The sequence below is a fragment of the Ursus americanus genome, chromosome 14 (genome assembly GCF_024610735.1).
Source record: "Ursus americanus isolate L20-20 chromosome 14, mUrsAme1.1.p, whole genome shotgun sequence".
NCBI classification, from domain to species: domain Eukaryota; kingdom Metazoa; phylum Chordata; class Mammalia; order Carnivora; family Ursidae; genus Ursus; species Ursus americanus.
The window spans coordinates 44,800,748-44,819,273 of record NC_142140.1 but is presented as its reverse complement, the minus strand read 5'-3'; the positions used below and the strand labels follow the sequence as shown (position 1 = coordinate 44,819,273).

At 54.2% G+C, this 18,526-nt stretch overlaps 1 protein-coding gene across 4 annotated transcripts in view; it reads right to left on the bottom strand.

Moving 5' to 3' along the window:
* The window catches only part of CPAMD8 (C3 and PZP like alpha-2-macroglobulin domain containing 8), a 74,136-nt gene that overhangs the window by 48,138 nt on the left and 7,472 nt on the right, over nt 1–18,526 (bottom strand). For all 4 annotated transcript variants that reach the window (XR_015726699.1, XM_045778708.2, XM_087867184.1 and 1 more), the window contains exons 4-13: nt 17,859–18,024; nt 17,725–17,777; nt 17,437–17,454; nt 16,968–17,022; nt 14,946–15,059; nt 13,423–13,507; nt 12,099–12,207; nt 10,224–10,451; nt 7,582–7,752; nt 4,543–4,671 (exon numbers count right to left, since the gene is read on the bottom strand). Coding sequence is in view for 3 of the 4 variants with exons in the window: in XM_045778708.2 (XP_045634664.2) it covers nt 4,543–4,671; nt 7,582–7,752; nt 10,224–10,451; nt 12,099–12,207; nt 13,423–13,507; nt 14,946–15,059; nt 16,968–17,022; nt 17,437–17,454; nt 17,725–17,777; nt 17,859–18,024 (1,128 nt within the window). In the remaining variant the exon portion in view is untranslated. The remainder of the gene's footprint in view (nt 1–4,542; nt 4,672–7,581; nt 7,753–10,223; nt 10,452–12,098; nt 12,208–13,422; nt 13,508–14,945; nt 15,060–16,967; nt 17,023–17,436; nt 17,455–17,724; nt 17,778–17,858; nt 18,025–18,526) is intronic.

Below are 18,526 nucleotides of genomic sequence, written 5' to 3'. Positions count from 1 at the left end.
CTCTGGGGCCACGGGGAAGCCAGGACCTGGCTGAGGCAGGGGCGAAACCCTCAGAGCCGAGAACTGGGCATCATGGCAGTGGCCATGTCCCATGGCAGCCTCAGCCGTGGCTCTGCAAATGGGACTGTGGTCGGATCAAGCGTAATCGGGCTGATTACGACGGGCCGACTGTGCAGTAAAGAAGTGAACTTGGCCCAAAGAGCGGTCTGGCCTTTGTCCCCCAGCCCCCGAGAGGGGATCTCTAAGCCTCTGAAATGTTCTGCCTCATAAGTATCTTGGTTTATCCAAGGCCTCAGGCCACACGAGATACTGACGATATGATTTATGAGGGCTGGGGGGCCTGGGTCACACTCCGTCAGTTTGACCTCTGGAGGGGCTGGGACTGAGGTCAGCTATGCAGGTGGTCAGCCAGGGCTATGGGACGGACCCCCCCTCCCGCCCATAAAAACCCCAGACCCTGAGCATCCCTGGTCACATATCTGGTAAGGGTCTAGTGTCCAGAACACATAAAACTCTCACAACGCAACAGCAAAAAGACAAACAATTTTCTAAAACTTAAAAACAGCAGGGGAAGCTGGGAGGAAGGATTTGCGGGATCTCCCTGTACAGTCCGAGCAGCTCTTCTGAAAATCCAAAATTATTCCAGAATTTAAAATAAAAAAAAAGGAAGTACGATAACAGATGATAACATATTGAGCAATTTTGTTTAAAGGCCTTAAGTCTGTAACATACTCTGAACCATCACGCAGCACCAAAAATAACAGGAGGGAGGAGAGCTGGAAAGTTCTTTCTTTTTTCCAGGGGGATCCCAGCTAATAAACACAGAAGGAATGACAGCATTCAGAACGGCCGTCACGCAGCCCCTATGGCGGTAACGGATTACAGCAGGAACGGTCAGTGATGCCAAAGGCCACGCGGGAAAGGTTGTTGGGGGTCAGGACACTGCGGCACGGGCCTTGGATTGTCACCCGATTATTTGGCAGTCTCACCTACAAGGGGAAAGCGCTGGTAGGCATCAGACCCAACGCAAGGATAAGATCGGCTTCAGCAACACTGGGGCCTCCTAAGTCTGTGCCTTTCGTCAGCGCGCGGCCGGAGCGACACGCACGGAGCAATTTTGCCTGATTCTAGTTCAGAATGTGGGATCATCTACAAGACCACAGGCCTGGATTCTTCACGAAAGTCACGGCGATGAAAAGGCAGAGGCAGGGACTGTTGCAGAGCGAGAGCAACTATGGACACAGAAGAGCCAAATGCAGAACGTGAAGTGATTCATGCGCGTTCCCACAGGCACACACAGGTGGTTGCATGCTTACGCGTGTGTGCACGAGATTGTGTAGTCGTGCATGGGTGTTCACACGCAAGATGTAAGTTACATCTGGGGGCCATCTTTGAAAATCGGAATATTGCCTGTGAATTAAACAGTATCTTGAGTTAACATAATTTTCTTAGCTGGGACAGTAGCCTTGAGATCATGCTGAGGAATGCCCTTATTTTTAGGACATGTTATGGTCAAGTATTAAAGAGTGAAGCATCATGATATCTGTAACTTATTTTCCAATGTTGCAGCAAAAAAAAAAATCTGAAGGAATAGATGGATGGCTGGGTGGTTGGATGGCTGGGTGGGTAAGTGGACAAGTAGGCGGGTTGAGTGGGAGACCGTATGGATAGAGGCAAAATGTTAATTCATAAATCTAGGTAAAAAGCATACGATTATACCGTTTTTTATGATTTTTAAGTTTGTAAATATCCACCTTATAAAAAGACACCTAATCAAAAGTCCCCTTGAGTTTCAGATGTTGGAAAAAAGAAAAGAGCAAAACCTTTCTCCCCTTCACGCATGAATCCCATGACATCACAGCAACCCTAAAAGACTGGCTTGACAGCCCCCGTTTACAGAGCAGCTCCCCGCTGCATGCGCCTGGGAGCTAGAGGAAGGGGAAAGGACCCTGACACAGAGCCCAGGCTGGACCCAGAATGGCCACTCTTGTCTCAAAGGCCTGAGGTTGCACCCAGGGCCCCTTGTGACAGTCGCTGGGAGAGGGGCTGGCTGGAGCCTGCTGACCCGACCCAGGCAGGATGGACATGTCCCTCCAAGAGGAAAGTCTGAGTGGCCCAGCCAAGTCCTTGCCTACTGGGAACTGCAGTGCCGGCGGCTGGGGACACAGGGCTCCTTCCCGCCCCCATGGGACGGCAGCCAAGGCCAGCATCCCCACAACGCGGGGCTGGTTGAATAGCATTACAACAGGAACGGCGTGTTCAGCCAAGCCAGACACAATCTCATCCGAGTTTCTCATTCTCATAACCCCTGCAGCGGGCCATTAAGCCCCCAAAACGGGCAGCCCCGGCGCCAGGATTCCTCTGAGCTGCCTCCCAGGGGCCCCTGGCAGCCTCGGGTCTGGGCATCGGCTCTCGGAAAGGGAGTGCCAGAGGTTTACGGGGCTGGTGAGGCCTGGCAGCAAGGTCGGGGAGCCCGCCCCCACTCACGGCAGCCAGGCTCTGCCCTTGGGCCTCTCAGCTAAGGGAGCTAACAGGGTGCTCTATCATACATCCATCCTTCTACAGATGAGGGGGTAGGCAAACCACAGTCTGTCCATGCCATACGACGGAAAGACAAGGCGGAAACTTCGATGCATGATCAGCGATGGAAGTAATGTGAAAAAGCTACGTGCCGTGTGGTTCCAACTACAGCAGTCCCCCTTCTCCGTGGTCTCGGTGACCCGCCATCCAGGGCGGTCTGGAAGCCGATGCTCCTCGTGACATATCATAAGAAGGTCAGGGGCAGCCTGACTCCGCGTCTGAACGCCTGCGCCATTCACCTTACTTTAGCCCCTCACGCAGACATTACACCACCTTGTGAGCACAGGACTGTGTATTTTGAGAGAGAGAAACCACAGTCACATGACTCTTATTACAGTATATTATTAGGGTGGTTCTATTTTATTTTGAATTATTGTTGGTAATCTCTTCCTGTGCCTGGTTTGTACGTCAATCTGCGTCATAGGTATGTACGGACAGGGAAGAACGAACAGGTAGGGTTTGGTACTATGCGCGGTTTCCAGCAGCACCGGGGATATAGGGATGTATCCCCCTGGATAAGGGGGGACGACTGTATACGTGGGATGGGAAAACAGCTATTTTGAGTTGCTGCCTGGGCATGTGATGGCCTGACAAGCTGCTCCCAGAGTCTGGGCGTTTATAGGACGACCCGAGCTTAGGATTCCGGCCACAAGTTTACAAGTTCCTGCCTCACTTTTCCCTGCGTGTCTTTTAAAATAACTACTTAGAGGCGCCTGGGTGGCTCCGTCAGTTAAGCGTCTGCCTTCGGCTCAGGTTGTGATCCCAGGGTTCTGGGATCAACCCCCGCATTAGGCTCCCTGATTAGTGGGGAGCCTGCCTCGCCCCCTCCTCATGCGCTTGCTCTGAGAAGTAAACAAATAAAACCTTTAAAAGAAAATAAGCACTTAGCACTGACCCCCAAAATATTAGTGACCTCCTCTTCAACCACCTTATGAGTCACAGGTGCTTGCTGCCCTGCTGTCTGTCTCCTGCTTGCTTGAGACCTGGGACGGAGGACTGCTCTTCCCCCGGGGCACTGGGCACCCGCCCACCCCCCTCCCAGATCTGTAAATAAATGCCATGACGTGACTTCCTTTTGCGCATGTGTATTGAAATTGTGCCTCCAATCCAAACAACCCGTTTTCACTTCTCCCAACACGATGAGACATTCTGGAAAAGGCAGAAGGATCAAAACAGTGAAAAGATTGGTAGTCGCCAGGGGCTAGCGGGGAGGGAAGGAATGAATGAACAGGTGGGGGGAACCCAGAGGATTTTTAGGGCAGCGAAATAATTCTGTACGATAGGCTATAATGCTGGATGCATGTTGTTATATGTTTGTCCAAACCCACGGAATCGGCAATACCAGGAGAGGCCCCTAACGTACCCTGCAGACTTTGTAGTTAATAACGACACGTGGACACTGGCTCACCAATCGTACCAGGCGTGACACCCTAAGGCAAGCTGCTAATCTTCAGGGACACTGCACGCAGGGGAGAGGAGATCCAGAGGAACTCTCCGCACTTTCTGCTCCGTGTTTACGGCTCCCTATCTCCACACGCATCTCCGAGCATCTTACTTAATTGGGATCTTTGAAGAGACTGGGAAGAAGGATCACGAGACCCAGCTCCGCGGCTGTCTCATCTCTGTACCATGTCTACAAGCGTCAACTGGGGAAACCCGGTGTCTGCGCCCAGCAAGTGCCAGCCTGCAGACGGGGGGAACCTGGGCCAACAGCAGGGGTCCCGCCTAAGGCCTGGGAGCAAACAACAGCACACTGAGGGCCAGGTTTATCACAGCAAACGCCGGGCTACAGCCTAAATGTTCACCATAATTAAAGCACGGGCGTTCATTCCGAGGAATCGCCCCTTGCTGGAGGGACAGGGGCTCCAGCATCAGTACCAGCAGCAACCCTGCTGGGGCATGCGCAGATCCCCCCAAAGGTACGAGCTCACGGCTTCCTAGGCACACACCTGAAAGCCTTACCTGCAGAGGGCGGGAAGGCAGTTGCAGCTGCAGATAGCACTGGCTGGGCGAGTACCAGCTGCTGAGAGACAGGTAGCTGGGCAGGTACTGGGCCCCCACGGGCTTTCCACTGAGTGCCGTCACCTTGGTCTGAAGAAAAGAGGGTACTTGGTCAAGGCCTGGGTGCTTGGTGGAAGAATGGGGTCTTGGCGATGCTTCGGCCTGCCCTGGCCTGCAGCAAGACCCTCTCATGTTCCAGTTTGCCTTTGGGGACCCCCGTCGCCAGTTCTCAGAGACCAGGGTGCAATGTGCCTTAACGCACTGTTCCTCCGCTCCAGGGAGCAAGTGGCCAAGACTGGTCACAGGGTGTTCGGGGGTGGTCACCAAGAGACAGTTCTATCACAGGCGTATTAGGAAGCCCTCCCCAACCCCCTTTCTTTCTTTCTCTCTCTCTTTCTCTCTCTCTCTGGCTTGCCAGTGGCCCTGGTGGCTTCTCAGAGGGGATAACAGGCCTGGGAAGTGACCACGGAGAAGGTGGTCAGGAGAAGGAGCGGCGGTGCGGGAGAGCATCCGCGGGGCTCTGGACACTGCTGCTCCCTGAGCTCAAGCCCTCCCCCTCCGCGTGCACCATGCGGGGTGGTTATACTGCTTTTGTTCCCTTGGGGTTGGAGCCTGTTCCCTTCACTTGCTGCTGAAAGACTATAGGGCCACACAAGGGAGAGGCCAGAGGTGCAGATCAAAGACTTCTGTGAGATCAAGAATAAAGAAGTTGGCCCATTTTGTGCCCAGTTTCTGGGAGGTAGCCTCTAAAGCCCTGGGATCTCTGAAGGGATGAGAGTATCTCTGTTATGCACGTTGTGTCCTGGTAACCTGTGCTACCAGGCTGACTCAGGGCAGGGACAAGGGGCTGGGGCTTTGAGATCTGTGCTACCAGCCGGACCTCCGAGGGAGGGAGCTCTGGCTAGAACCAGAGCTGAGGCGCAGAGCCAACGATTCATGCCTATATCACGCCTACGTTATGGACCCCGATGGACACCGGGGCTCGAGTGTGCACCCCTGGCTGACAGTTCTCTGTGGCTACCGTCACATGTCACACGTCACGAGCCGGGAGGGCAGTGTGTCCCAGGGACTCCACAGGGACAGCACGAGAAGCTTCAAATGGGGGACCCTCCCAGCTCTTACCCTCTGCCTTGCTCTCTTTGGTTTTTTTAAGATTTTATTTATTTATTTGCGAGCAGAAGCAGGGGAAGCAGCAGAGGGAGAAGCAGACTCCCCGCTGAGCAGAGAGCCCAGTATGGGACTCGATCCCAGGACCCTGGGATCGTGACCTGAGCCGAAGGCAGCCGCTTCACTGACTGAGCCACCCAGGCGCCCCTGCCCCGCTCTCTTTGGCTGGTCCTAATTTGCCATGTCACTGTAATAAAATTGTGTTTGCCAAAGATACAAACTTCCAGTTAAAAAGTAAGCCCCGGATGGCACGTCCAGCGTGGTGACCAGTTAACACAACTGTACTGTATATTCGAAAGCTGCTAAGAGTAGATCTCCAAAATTTCTCAGGATAAGAGAAGAAAAACGTGTAACTACGTGTGGTGCCAGCTTTGACCACGCTCACTTGGTGACTGTTTCACGACACGTGCAAATATGGACTCACGTCGTCCACCTGAAAGGAACATACAGCAATGTGTCAATTACCCCTCAGTTAAAAAATAATTAGGGCCGCCGGGGTGGCACCGCCACTTAAGCGTCCGAATTGATTTCAGCTCAGGTCGTGATCTCAGGGTCCTGGGCTCCAGCCCCACGTCGGGCTCTGCACTCAGCGCGGAGTCGGCTTGTCCCTCTCCCTCTGCTCCTCCCCCCAGCTCATGCTCTGTCTCTAAAATAAATAAAGACATCTTTAAAAAAATAAAAAATTAAAAATAATTCTCATTTACAATTAGTTTTGCTTTTAAAAGAGTAAAAGGCCTTTTCCTAACCATATTTAGTCACAGAAACAGAACATCTTCCTACTAAAGTGACATTTTTGAGAAAATCTCGTTTTTAGACATGTATCTATGAAATAAAAAATTATTCAGCTAATTCTGGTATTTGTAGTCATTTCGAGGCTTTGCTGCTACTTAATTGCTAGGGGACTAATGGAAATGAAGGAATGTCTTTCAATCATTAAGGGAAAAAAGCTGTAACTGTAATAATGGATTTGTAGCCCGGTGAAGGGCTGTAGCCTGGAGACTCTTGAGCCTGCAGTGTGGATGGTTAAAAGTCTTTAAGGACATGCCACCCCACAGAGGCCATTGTCACCCCAAGTGTCCTCAGCTCCCACCTACACATTTACTCTAGGCTGCCCCCCACCCCTTCCCTGCCATCCAGCATCTGTGGGGCCGTCACAGAGACAAGATGAGGGGTGCTGGGACACTCTCTTCTATCACTCCCGCTCTTCCCTCCCCTGACAATGGGACCCTATGTCCTGCCCAATCTACCTTCACAGCTCCAGGCTCGGTGGCCTCTCCGTCATCACCTCCTGTCTGCCCACCTGTGGCCCCCTCCCCCAGTACTCTCCCATTATAGTCACTGGAGCAACTGCTGGGTATCCAAAATCAGACCACTCTGTCCCCCAATGCTGCCTACTGGGTAAACCCCAAGCACCCCTGTGAGGTCAGGTGCACCCTTCCAGCTACCTCTTCTGTATCTTCCTGAAGGGCTCAGCCTGGCTGGGCCTTGCAGGACCCAATTACACAGAGGCCTCTGGGCCTCTGCATGCTGTTCCACCTTCCTGGAAGCAGCCTGGATGACACTCCCTAGGGTCAGGAGTCCACATGATGAGATCCTTTCGGGCCAGCCTCCTTCAGCATGACAGAGCCCGGAGCCCTCACCTCTCCATGACCTCCCATCTTGCCCTGGGTTGGGCTGGTTATCCATCCCCCAAACTCCCCATCAAAGACTGTAAACTCCCTCAGGGCAGCAGTAGGCCACAGGTCCACCAAGGTGGTGCCCAAGCATGGACTGGGAAAGGCACCAAGGCCGTATCTGGTGGCTGAATGACAAGGGTCCAAGCAACTCACCCACCTCCAGCCACACGTGTTGGGCTGACATGGGGATGAAGGGGATTTCAAACCCCACCAGCCCTCCCCGGGACACAGATTCGATGGTGTAGATGTTGTCCTTCGGTGTCAATTCTGCCCTGATCTGGACCGTCACCCCCTCGGCTGGGCTGCCATCCGGGTAGGACAGCTCCACCTGGAAGGAGTCACCAAAGATTCAACACGGTCAGGGCAGCACCACTCCCCAAACTGATCTAATCCCCCATCAGAATCCCAGCCAACTTCTTCACAGAAATTGACAAGCTGATCCTAAAATTCACAAGGAATTGCAAGGACCCCCAAATAACCAAAATAATCATGAAAAAGAGGAACAAAGGAGAACTCACATATCCCAATTTCAAGTCTCACTGAGAAGCTACAATACTCAAGACAATATGGTACTGCCATAGGAGAGACAGGGAGATCGATGATGGGATAGAACTGAGAGTCCAGATGGAAACGCACACATCCGTGGCAAACTGGTTTCAATAAGGGTGCTAAGACCATTCAATGGGGGAAAGAACAGTTTCCTCAACAAATTTCCTCAACGAATGGGACTGGGTGCCTACACGCAAAAGAATGAAGGTGAACCCCTACCTCACACCATCTACAAAAGTTAAAAATGGATCACAGACCTAAAGTTAAGAGCTAAAACTTTGAAACACTTAGACGATGGGGGGCGGAGTGGGGGACCTTCACGACCTTGGACTTGGCAAATAAGTCACAAGGTAGGAGTCACCAGGTGCTGGCCGTTAGCCTGGTGCTGCATGGAGAACTGGACCTCCTGGGCCACGTGGTGTGGAATTAAATGAAGACCACCTGAAAAAGAATGAGCAAAGGCTATTTATTCCGAGCTTGCTGTAGCAAGGGAGTCACAGCCACCATCACTGGTGTTTGGCAGAGGCTCAAATGCAGGTGAAGTGGGAAAGCCTTACAGCGAGAAACAGGGAAGGTGTCAGGTGTGTCCCAGTTGGAGGCTACTGGTCTAGAGAAGCTGTAAGTGGCTAACTGGAAGCACGGTATCCCAGGCAATCGGTTAGGGGAGCACACAGGGACTCAGTATCCAACCAGGGTGTGGATTTATTTCTGCACTCTGAATTCTATCCCAACGGTCCCCATGTTCAAATCACAGTGTAGGAATCACCACGTGTTGGCCATTGGCCTGGTGCCACGCTGAGGTAGGAACAGAACGGGCAATGCTACAAATAGTTCCGTGTGATGCTCAGACCTCATTCAGACAGGTAGAAAAGGCAGTCAGAACAAGGGATTCAGAAGACAGGGATTGTGGGGCGCCTGGGTGGCTCAGTGGGTTAAACGTCTGCCTTCGGCTCAGGTCATGATCCCAGGACCCTGGGATGGAGCCCCACAACAGGATTCCTGCTCAGTAGGAAGCCTGCTTCTCCCTCTCTCTCTCTGCCCCTCCCCTCCGCAAGTGTGCATGTGTGTGCTCTCTCTCTCTCTCTCTCAAATAAATAAAATCTTTAAAAAAAAGAAGAAAAAGAAGAAGAAGACAGGGATGGTGTGAAAGAAATATGGTCTGTGGGCCCCGAAGGACCCTAGAGTAGTCCCTCGCCTGTGCAGAAATCTTGTGACAGGTGACGGGGGCTTCAGACTACATAATCCCCACTTACAGCTCTGTTTCTTAATGCAGACGGTGGGTAATGTCTCGACCCTACGTGAAATGCTCTCCCATTCATTGATCTGACAGCCCAAGCCCCTTCTTCATGCACATTCCGACCCCACTCCTTGTGCTTTAGCTTCTATACAAGCTGGGACCCTCAAATCCAGGGGCACACAGGTGTGTGTCTGTGCGCAGACAAGTAGGGGCTGGGATCCGGGCACAGAGAGGAAGGAGGTCTCAGAACAGAGGGGGAGTAGCAGGATGCAGCATGAGGACAGGCCACCAGGATCCTATGAGTGACCCACGGAAGGTAAGTGGGGCCAGGGATGTGGGTGGCGGGCAGAGCTGGGGTCAGGGGTGCAGCCAGCTTCCCTCTGGGGTAACACCGGGTGTCACTGGCCTTGCCCCCACAGGACACAAATGCCCAGTTCAGCAATTAAGACAAGGATCTTGGGTTTGTAGTCACCTAAAACCTGACCCTGTCTAAGAATGGCACGGTGGGTGGGTAGGAGGTGGAGGCCTATTCAAAATGCCACGTTCCCCGGGGGCCTGACTCAGTCTGTCTCGGAGCAGGAGATCTGCCTCTGCCGGCATTCCTTTGGATGCTAGTTCCTCCAGAAATAAAGTCAACCGAAATAAGAAACACATTGCCTTAGAGAAACTGACTTAATAAATGGATACACCAGGGTCTTGGTAGGTACGGGCATGTCTGTCTATGTTGAATAAAGCGGACCATCCTTCTAGATGGAGCAAAGTGTCCAGTGCCTCTCCCCCTGGGGTACCGGCTCTTGCCACACACAGCAATGCAGCCCTCGGTCCCCCGAGAGCAAAGGTTACACGGTGCAATTAAAGGACGCCGTCTTCAGCAGGGTCCCCACTGCGGACCCACGATGCCACCACAGTGGTTTCATGGTGGTCCTCGAGCGGAGTTGGGGCGGGAGGCAGTGTGGAGCCTGCGCCCTCGGATGCCCCCCACCCCCGCCCCAGGCCCCATCCCCAGCGCTTACCTTCCCCACGTAGGACAGACCCGGCTTGAACTGCTTCCTGGTGTCCCTGGAGTAGCGGACATCCACCAGCTGCCTCTGCACAGGGGTGGAGGCGTCAAACGCCACCTGCTGGCTCCCATCCACACTGGTCACCGTGGCCCAGATGCTGACGGTGCCCCGGAAGTGCTCGGGGACATCGGCGGGGATCATGTCCTTCACACAGATGTCGAAGTCCTGGAAGCCGTGGATCTGGAGGCAGGAAGCGCACAGAATGTGTTCACTCAGGGTTGGAGTGGCTTCGAGGAACGACTCTCAAAAACACATCTGAAGTGCAGGACACTCCACGGGCTGGAGGGCCAGAGGGACACGCAGTGACACGGCCGACCTGCACTGGGGGTCACTGGATCCCTTGCTGGAGATGCAGCAATGTCCCGGGGAGTAAGATGTCCCCTGGAGTAAGATGACTGCCCGCCAGCAGACAGCGGGGCAGTGATTTGAACCGGGTCACCCCCACTTTGGAACACTCACTCCGCTCCCACTCCTGGGGCACAGAACGCCCCCATTCGATCCCTATCTCAGGACCCAACTGGGGGCCTGGCAAACAAGCCACTTGCAGAAACAGCTTCGGAGAACATTACTCAACAAATCAGAGAATAAGGCAAGGGACACCACCAGCAGAAGGGATGACAGGGTCCAGGGCTAGAGGCCCCACAGAGACAGAGGACCCCCAGACTCTACATACTTGGGAACGTGAAGTCATGCAGCCACTTTGGAAAACAGTCTGGGAGTTTCTCAAATGGCTAAACTTAGTTACCCCTGAATATACAAACAGACCATGGCAGGACCATATAGAAAAATGGCCGACCCATTCTCTACGAGCCAGCCTCGAAGGACGTCTGACCCCCATGTCTAGCAACCAGTAGGAAGACAAACCCCTGTAACAACCAGCCCCAAATGGCTGGGACTTGATTAATAACTGACAACTTCAGGCGCCTGGGTGGCTCAGTCAGTTAAGCATCTGCCTTTGGCTCAAGTTACGATCCCAGGGTCCTGGGATTGAGTCCCCCATCAGGCTCCCTGCTCATTGGGGAGCCTGCTTCTCCCTCTGCTCCTCCCCCTGCTTGTGCTCTCTCTCTCTCTGTCAAATAAATAAATAAAATCTTTAAAAAAAAATACTGACAACTTCTCTGATTTTTGTCCTTACTTCTTTTTTTTTAAGATTTTTTAAATTTTTAAAAAATGTTTTAAAATATTTATTTATTTAAGTAATCGTTACACACCACGTGGGGCTCAAACTCACAAGCCCGAGATCAAGAGTTGCTGACTCACTACTGACTAAGCCAGCCAGGTACCCCTTTTCCTTTATTTTATTAAAGACTTATGTATTTAATTTCAGAAAGAGAGAGAGTGTGTGCGTGCATGAGCGGAAGGGGCAGAGGGAGAGGGAGAGAGCATCTCAAGCCGACTCTGCTGAGTGCAGAGCCCGACGTGGGGCTCGATTCCACGACCATGAGATTCTGACCTGAGCCTAAACCAAGAGTCGGATGCCCAACCCACAGTGCCACCCAGGTGCTCCCAGGTGCCACTTTTTAAGGAAAAAAAATTTTAAGTAAACTCTACCCCCACGGTGAGGCTCAAACTCATGACACCAAGATCAAGAGTCTCACGGTCTACCTACCGAGCCACCCAGGTGTCCCATTCTGCCCTTACTTCTTAGAACCAACTGAGAAAGCCAAATATGCACCCCTAACCAATTACGGGATGCTCCCCTTCTAGTTAGGTGCTGCAGGGAACGGGTACACTAAAATAAAATAAACGATCATGGAGCTGAAGCCAAGGGCAGGCCCTGCAGGAAGGGATCCATTGGGTAAGCAGCATGGGGTCTCTGCTCCTCACCTTTGTGGTTCTGAGGACGGGGCGCCCCACCTCCTGGCTGTAGTACCCCACGCCATTTACAGTCATATTGATGGCTAAGGTCCCTGAGACAGGTTTCCCAAAGGTATACCTGAAACAAAAGGACAAAAGGGGTTAATCGCACACGGAGCAGCAGGGGAGGGGAGGGGTCAGCCTCAGGAAGGCCAAGCCAACCCCCCAACGTGGTGTGGTCAGCTGATACAGGGGTGCTTCTCCATCCTACATTCTGTGCCTATAGCCCTTCCCATAGCCCAGAGTCAGCATAGATAGGCGAGCATAGGGGCCTGCAATCCTCTGCACCAAGACTTGTATTTGACAGAAAAAGAGACCAAGGGTCAGAGAGCCTGGCACTTGTTGAAGCAGGACAGTACAGAGGATCTAATAACCATGGGCACCAGGGAAACCTGGGCCTAAGTGCTCTGGTGAATTCAACTTTGAACCAGGGATCAGACCACTTGGTTTCCTCACCCAGAGAGTGGGAATAAAACGATCCTCTCAGAGAATGCTGGTAAAACTTAAGTGTACATTTGTCATGCCTTATGCAGAGGGGACACCTGCTTACAGGGGCCCAGGAGCAAGATGGCAGATCACAGTGAATTAAAAAGTAACACCAGGCGTTTTGATAGTATTTTCTAAACTATACAAAAGGTGTGTCTACCCAACATATCTTTGGATTTTATTTTGCTTTTCAAAATCTTATTTGAGTATAGTTGACAACATCCTTCAATTTTAAAACACGTAGCTGGGGCACCAGGCTGGCTCAGTCAGTAGAGCGGGGGCACTCTTGATCTCAGGGTCATGAGTTCGAGCCCCATGTTAACAGGCGAGATTACCTAAAAAAAAAAAAAAACACCCAAAAAGAAACAAAAAAAACCACACAGCTAGAGGAGCTGAGGGCAGGAGAGCCAACCTCCACCATAAGCTCTAGTACGTGGCAGAGCTGGGCAGGAACACAAGCCTTGGAGGACTTTCCCTGGGGGGCCCGCAGAAAGGGACAGGACACCTGGTCAACCCTCACTTTGCAGCTGGTTATTAGCCTGGTCATGAGACAGGCAACCCCTTCAAGAACTCCCTTGCGGGTCAGCCCATTTGTTGTGGGTACTGTCTGCAAGGAAGATGGGGGACACTGGAAGGGGAGAGAGAGGGGTGTGCCCCAGGAGGAGGGGAGCAAGGGCGGGAAAAGGGGGCTACTCCCCCAAGAGGGGCGCGTCTGAGGGAGAAGAGGCCTGCGGGGGGGGGGGGAGTGTCCCGGGAGGGGGCGTGTCTACAAGGGGAGGGGCTCGCCCCTGCTGACCCCCTTTCTCACCTGGCCCGCACAGTGCCCTTCTCGCATGTGTCCAGGTCCCGGATATATGGGGGCGGGTCAATAAGGAGCTCAAATTTCGGCAACACTGAAGGAGAGAGCAGAGAGAGGGAAGGGCGGCTTCCACCGCGGGGGTGGCCTCAGAAAGTCCTGGAGCTGTAGGAGGGATAACAGCAAAGCCGCAGCCCGGGGCCACCACGAGGCCAACACCACAGGAATCCACACCCCCACCCTTCGTTGAGCACGGGCAGCATTCTGGGGATTTTGCTGACCCGCATCTATTTCCTACTTTGGGGGGACGCACACTCTTTTTCTCCTGAGAGGCCCACATCTCATCATTTTTAGGCCATTTGCTCTGCGTGCAGCCCGGCCCAGAGGTGTGCAAGGGCTCAGCCCAGGGAGCGGCCAGCCATCTGGTCACCCTGGGCAGCTTGGAGAGGAGGGACGAACACCCCCAACACCGGGAAGCTGCACGGAGGAAACGGGAAAAAGCTGGTCCTTCCAGCTTATGACACAAGGCCATAAATTCCTTTCCTTTTACTTCCAGAGCTTGCACTGGGCTTCTGCCACTTGCAACCAACAGCCCTGCCCTCTACACCCTTTCCTTCTGGGGACTTCTTCTTGAACAGAGAAACCCCTGACCAGGTTAAGGGAGAATTTCAGCACAGAAGCAGAGTAAGTGGCTCTGGTCCATGATCGGTCCCCAGCTCCTGTTACTGGAGCCATTTCCTGAATGGCTCTCAAGGTCTCAGCTCCCCCATCTGTGCACAGGGTCGGGATGACGACGAAGGAACCAAAAGAAATGGACTTAAAAAGGAAGGGAGGGGTCGCCTGGGTGGCTCAGTCGGTGAAGCGCCTGCCTTCCGCTCGGGTCATGATCTCAGGGTCCTGGGACTGAGACCCGGCATCGAGCTCCCTGCTCAGCGGGGAGCCTGCTTCTCCCTCTCCCTCTGCCTGCTGCTCCCCCTGCCTGTGGTCTCTCTCTCTGTCAAATAAACAAATAAAATCTTTTAAAAATAATAAAAATAAAAAATAAAAAGGAAGGGAATTCTGACCCAGGCTACGACATGGATGGACCTGGAGGACATGATGCTGAGTGAAATATGCCAGACCCAAAAGCACATATACCACAAAGCCCCTGGGCGAGTCGGTCATAGAAACAGGAAGCAGGACAGCGGGCGGGCCAGGGGCTGGGGAAGGGGACGGGAGTTAGTGTTTCCTGGGGTCCGAGTTTCAGTCCAGGACGATGAAAATGTTCTGGAAATGGAGGGTGGTGATGTCTACCCAATAACACAAATGTCCTTAATACCACACAACTGTACACTTACAAATAGTGAAGAGGGCAAATTTTGTAACGTGTGGTTTATGATAATTCTTCCAAAAGGGAAATGACAAAGTGCCCAGCTCTCTGCCCGGAGCCCCAGCCCATGGGGCTGCCGCCGTGCTCCCCCATCACCGGCGATGTCACCGGGTCTGTGGTTTCGCCCAGATGTGAAATCCTAAGATCGTAAGATTCTCCAGCTTACCATACTTCTGAACTTCGAAGGACTTGTTGTACACGTGGCCTTGCATTTCAACAAAAATGAACCATTCTCCCAGCACCGGCTGGTCAGACAGGGGGAAGGTCATGTTGGCCACACCTGTGCACGGAGAGACGACCGGTCATCCTGGGGCAAGAGCGTGTGCAGAGAGCCAGCCAGGCCCGACCATACTCCATGGTTGGGGGCTGCCCTGTCCATCCCAAGACATCACGCGGCATCGCTGGCCTGCACGCACTAGATGCCAGTAGCTCCTCCCCCCAAGTCACGGCAACCCCACATATTCCCACATAATGCAAAGGTTCCCTGGGGGCAGAATCCCGCCCCCCCCCCCCCGCTGCCCCCGCCCACCAGGCAGTTACTGCTGCCCAAACTGAGCAGATTCTGAACAGGCTTCAAGACAGAGCACCGCTCTCCCTGCAAATGGGCCCCCCAAAATGCCACCAGCCTCAGACAGACAAGGCAGCTTTGGCTTTGGGTCCGTTCCTCGGAACCCCGACAGGAGCTGTTTTCACGCTGGGAGGAGAGTTGGGATTTTCCACGAGGCTCCAAGGGAGGAATCTCAATGGCGCAAAAACTCCAAATGCCGCGTGGGTATCGGTCACTCCCGAGTGGCACTTGCTCTGCCTGTCCCCAACAGTGACACCGTGAGGGCAGCTCAGCGGGACTCCGGGGAAAACCCAGAGACTACACAGCCCCCACCGCCCCTCTCCGTCACTGTGGAATTGGCAAACGTGACGGCAAAAGGTCTCTTTCCTCACATATTCTGAGCCTTCGAAGGTCAGAGGATGTTTGGGGGTGCATGTCACCAACATACCTTTTCTATGGGGCCTCATTAGTCCGTGGTCAACATTACCAGTCACTCCCCAGGACGGGAGCAAAACTGCACCAGTTGAGAACCCCTGGTCTACACATATCTCAAGGAGCTTTTTAAATGGGGGCCCAGTCATTCCCTTCCCCCTGTGTTCTGAAGATCAAGTCCGTACACCTCCTTGCAGCCCGAGAGGCCCCCTGGGCTCACTGCTGCTTCTGGCGTCAGCACTCCTGACACGTAGGGCCTCCCTCCTGTGCCCGGCCTCACTCTCCCTGCCATCCACCGGGCCTCCTGCATGCTGGGCCTCTGTCTGGAACACATTCCCTGGCCCCTCGTTTGGCCTGGCTAACTCTGCTCCTTCTCCACTTTGTTGCTGGAAAGGCTTTTCCTCCAGGCAGCCTTCCAGGATTGTCTCTGCTTCCCCAGGCTGGGCAAGAACCCTGTTTTGCCCTCTCTGAGTTTGTACTTCTCCTTGCTAGCACTCATCATGGCAGATGTTATCCGCGGTTTAATGTCTGTTTCCCCCACTGGGCAGAAAGTTCACCCTTTGTCAGCATCTACTTCAGTGCCCAGCAGATATCTGCTGGTAGGAAGACAGTCAGTGAGAGGGAGCGAAAGGGCCCGATGGGGAGGGTAGAGTAGAGGAAAGCAGGCCGAGTGCCAGGCAAGAAGGCAGGATGGGTCACCAAGAGAGTCCAAGTGTCCTGCCCTTGGCTCCACGTGGCCCCTGCAGCCCCAGGCTGGGAACTCAAGGAAGGACAGTCACGGAAGCCCTGTCCCTGCTTGTCAGCCCTCCCCGAATATCTCAGAACAGGAAAGAGGGCTCAAGGCCAGACCAGGGGACCCGGAAGTGTAACACTGCATAAACCACCACAATCCACCTGCCTCCTAGATCTAGGCCCTGCACTCACAGAGGCACTTGGGGTCCAGGACCCCTCAAGGGGATGACGAGGCGGAAGATCTGCAGTGGGAGGAAGACGGGAGGTGCCAGCAAACAAGACCCTCATGTTCCCCCAAAGGCCTCAAGTTATGTGCAGGAGTCCCAGCTGGATGCCGGGGCCAGAGAAGCATGGGTGGGTTGTGATGCCGCAGGGAACGGGTGCACTGAGAGCACAATCTAGTTTCCCTGGAGATTTATTGCATCTGCCCCCCAAAACTGCAGAAGGAGAAAGGGGAGGGGATGGGAAGAGGCTTACCACAGCAGAATGGCTCCAAGTGTCTCCATTCCGTCATCCTCGAGCCCCTGGGGTCCTGCGGCGGACAAACACCCGTAGTCAACTCAGGCCAGCCGGTGTGTGCCCGGCACACGTGTGTACCCTCCAAGCCCTCTCTCTAGGGTGGGACAAGCGTGGAGGGCAGGCCCCCAGAGGAGCCATTTACACGGGAGCAAATGAAAGCTCGGGGCACAGAAGCCACTGGTCTGAGGACACAGGGACAAAGGGGCCGGATCTGTCCCCATTTAAGGAGCTGGGTGCAAATCTACAGAGGCAAACAGACACACGCTTAGCCTGCCCCAGGGCAGGTCTAGGGCCCGCGATGGACCCCGTGCCCGCCTCGTGAGGCGCTGGGACAGGCAGGGACTACCTCGGCAGCAGACGGTCGGGGAAGACAGAGAGCAGGCTACCGGGCCCCGAGTCAGAGCGGAGGGGGTCACATGCCACTCACCAGAATGTAGGCTTCCAGCTGCAACACAGACAGACAGGCAGTGAGCGCAGCCCCCTGCAGGCCCCCAGCCCTCTGAGCATGTGCCACACGCCCGCAGTGCTCTGGCCTCCCTCTGTCCCACAGACCTCCCCCTGGCTCCCCAGGGGACTCGGAGCCACAGGACAAAACCCAGAACGGAGGTCGAAACTGGAAAGAATGGGGGGAAAAGACCAGAGGCTGGCAGTGCCCCTGGCCAGGTGGTCCCAGGCGGGTGTGTTCCAGGCACAGGGTTTTAGAAGCCGATCTCACCTTCTGGCTGACGGGCCTCAGGTTTGGGGTGACAGTGAAGATACTTATGAGCACTGGAAGGGAAGGACACCGTTGTGTAGCAGCTCCGGCCATGGCTGGCCCTCCCCTCCCCCCAGCCTGCGCGAGCCGCCCACCTCGGTGCCGGGGCTTGTACACCGGCTTGTCGGTCTGGATGAACACGGAGGCGCCCCGGCCGTCCACAGTCACAGAGGTCTGGTTGTGGAAGAGGGGGCCCTCCTCCGCCCGCCAGCCGCGGCCCCACACCTGCAGGAGGGCCTGGCCCCGGACGTCCGTGGGCACCTGCAGGCAGACCACAGAGCTTTGCGAACGACAGAGTGTTTCTCAACGTTGGCACCAATGACACTTAGGACTGGATCATTCTTTGCAGGGCAGGGCACCCCATCATTTCACGGCATTGAGCAGCATCCCTGGCCTCCACCCACCAGATGCCAGTAGCGCCCCCCCCCCCCCCCGTTAGGACAACCAGAAATGTCTCCAGCCACTGCCAGTGTTCCCTGAGGGGCCAGAATCCTCCCTGCCCAAGCTGAGCATTGCTCTTCAGGAGCTATTCTAAGAGTTAAGGATCCCAAGACCTTTTTTGGAGTCTCTAGTCTAGTCTGAAGATTCCCCTGGCCCCTTCTCTCCTAGAATTATACAGCCCTTCACTGGTCTCTTCTACAAAGCCACAGCACCGATCCTGTGAAGTGTCCCTTCTGAGGAGCAGTGGGCAAGGATCATGCATAATCTTAACCCCTGTCCAGTGCGGCCCGGCTTTCTGATTCACAAGAAAGCCGATCTGCTC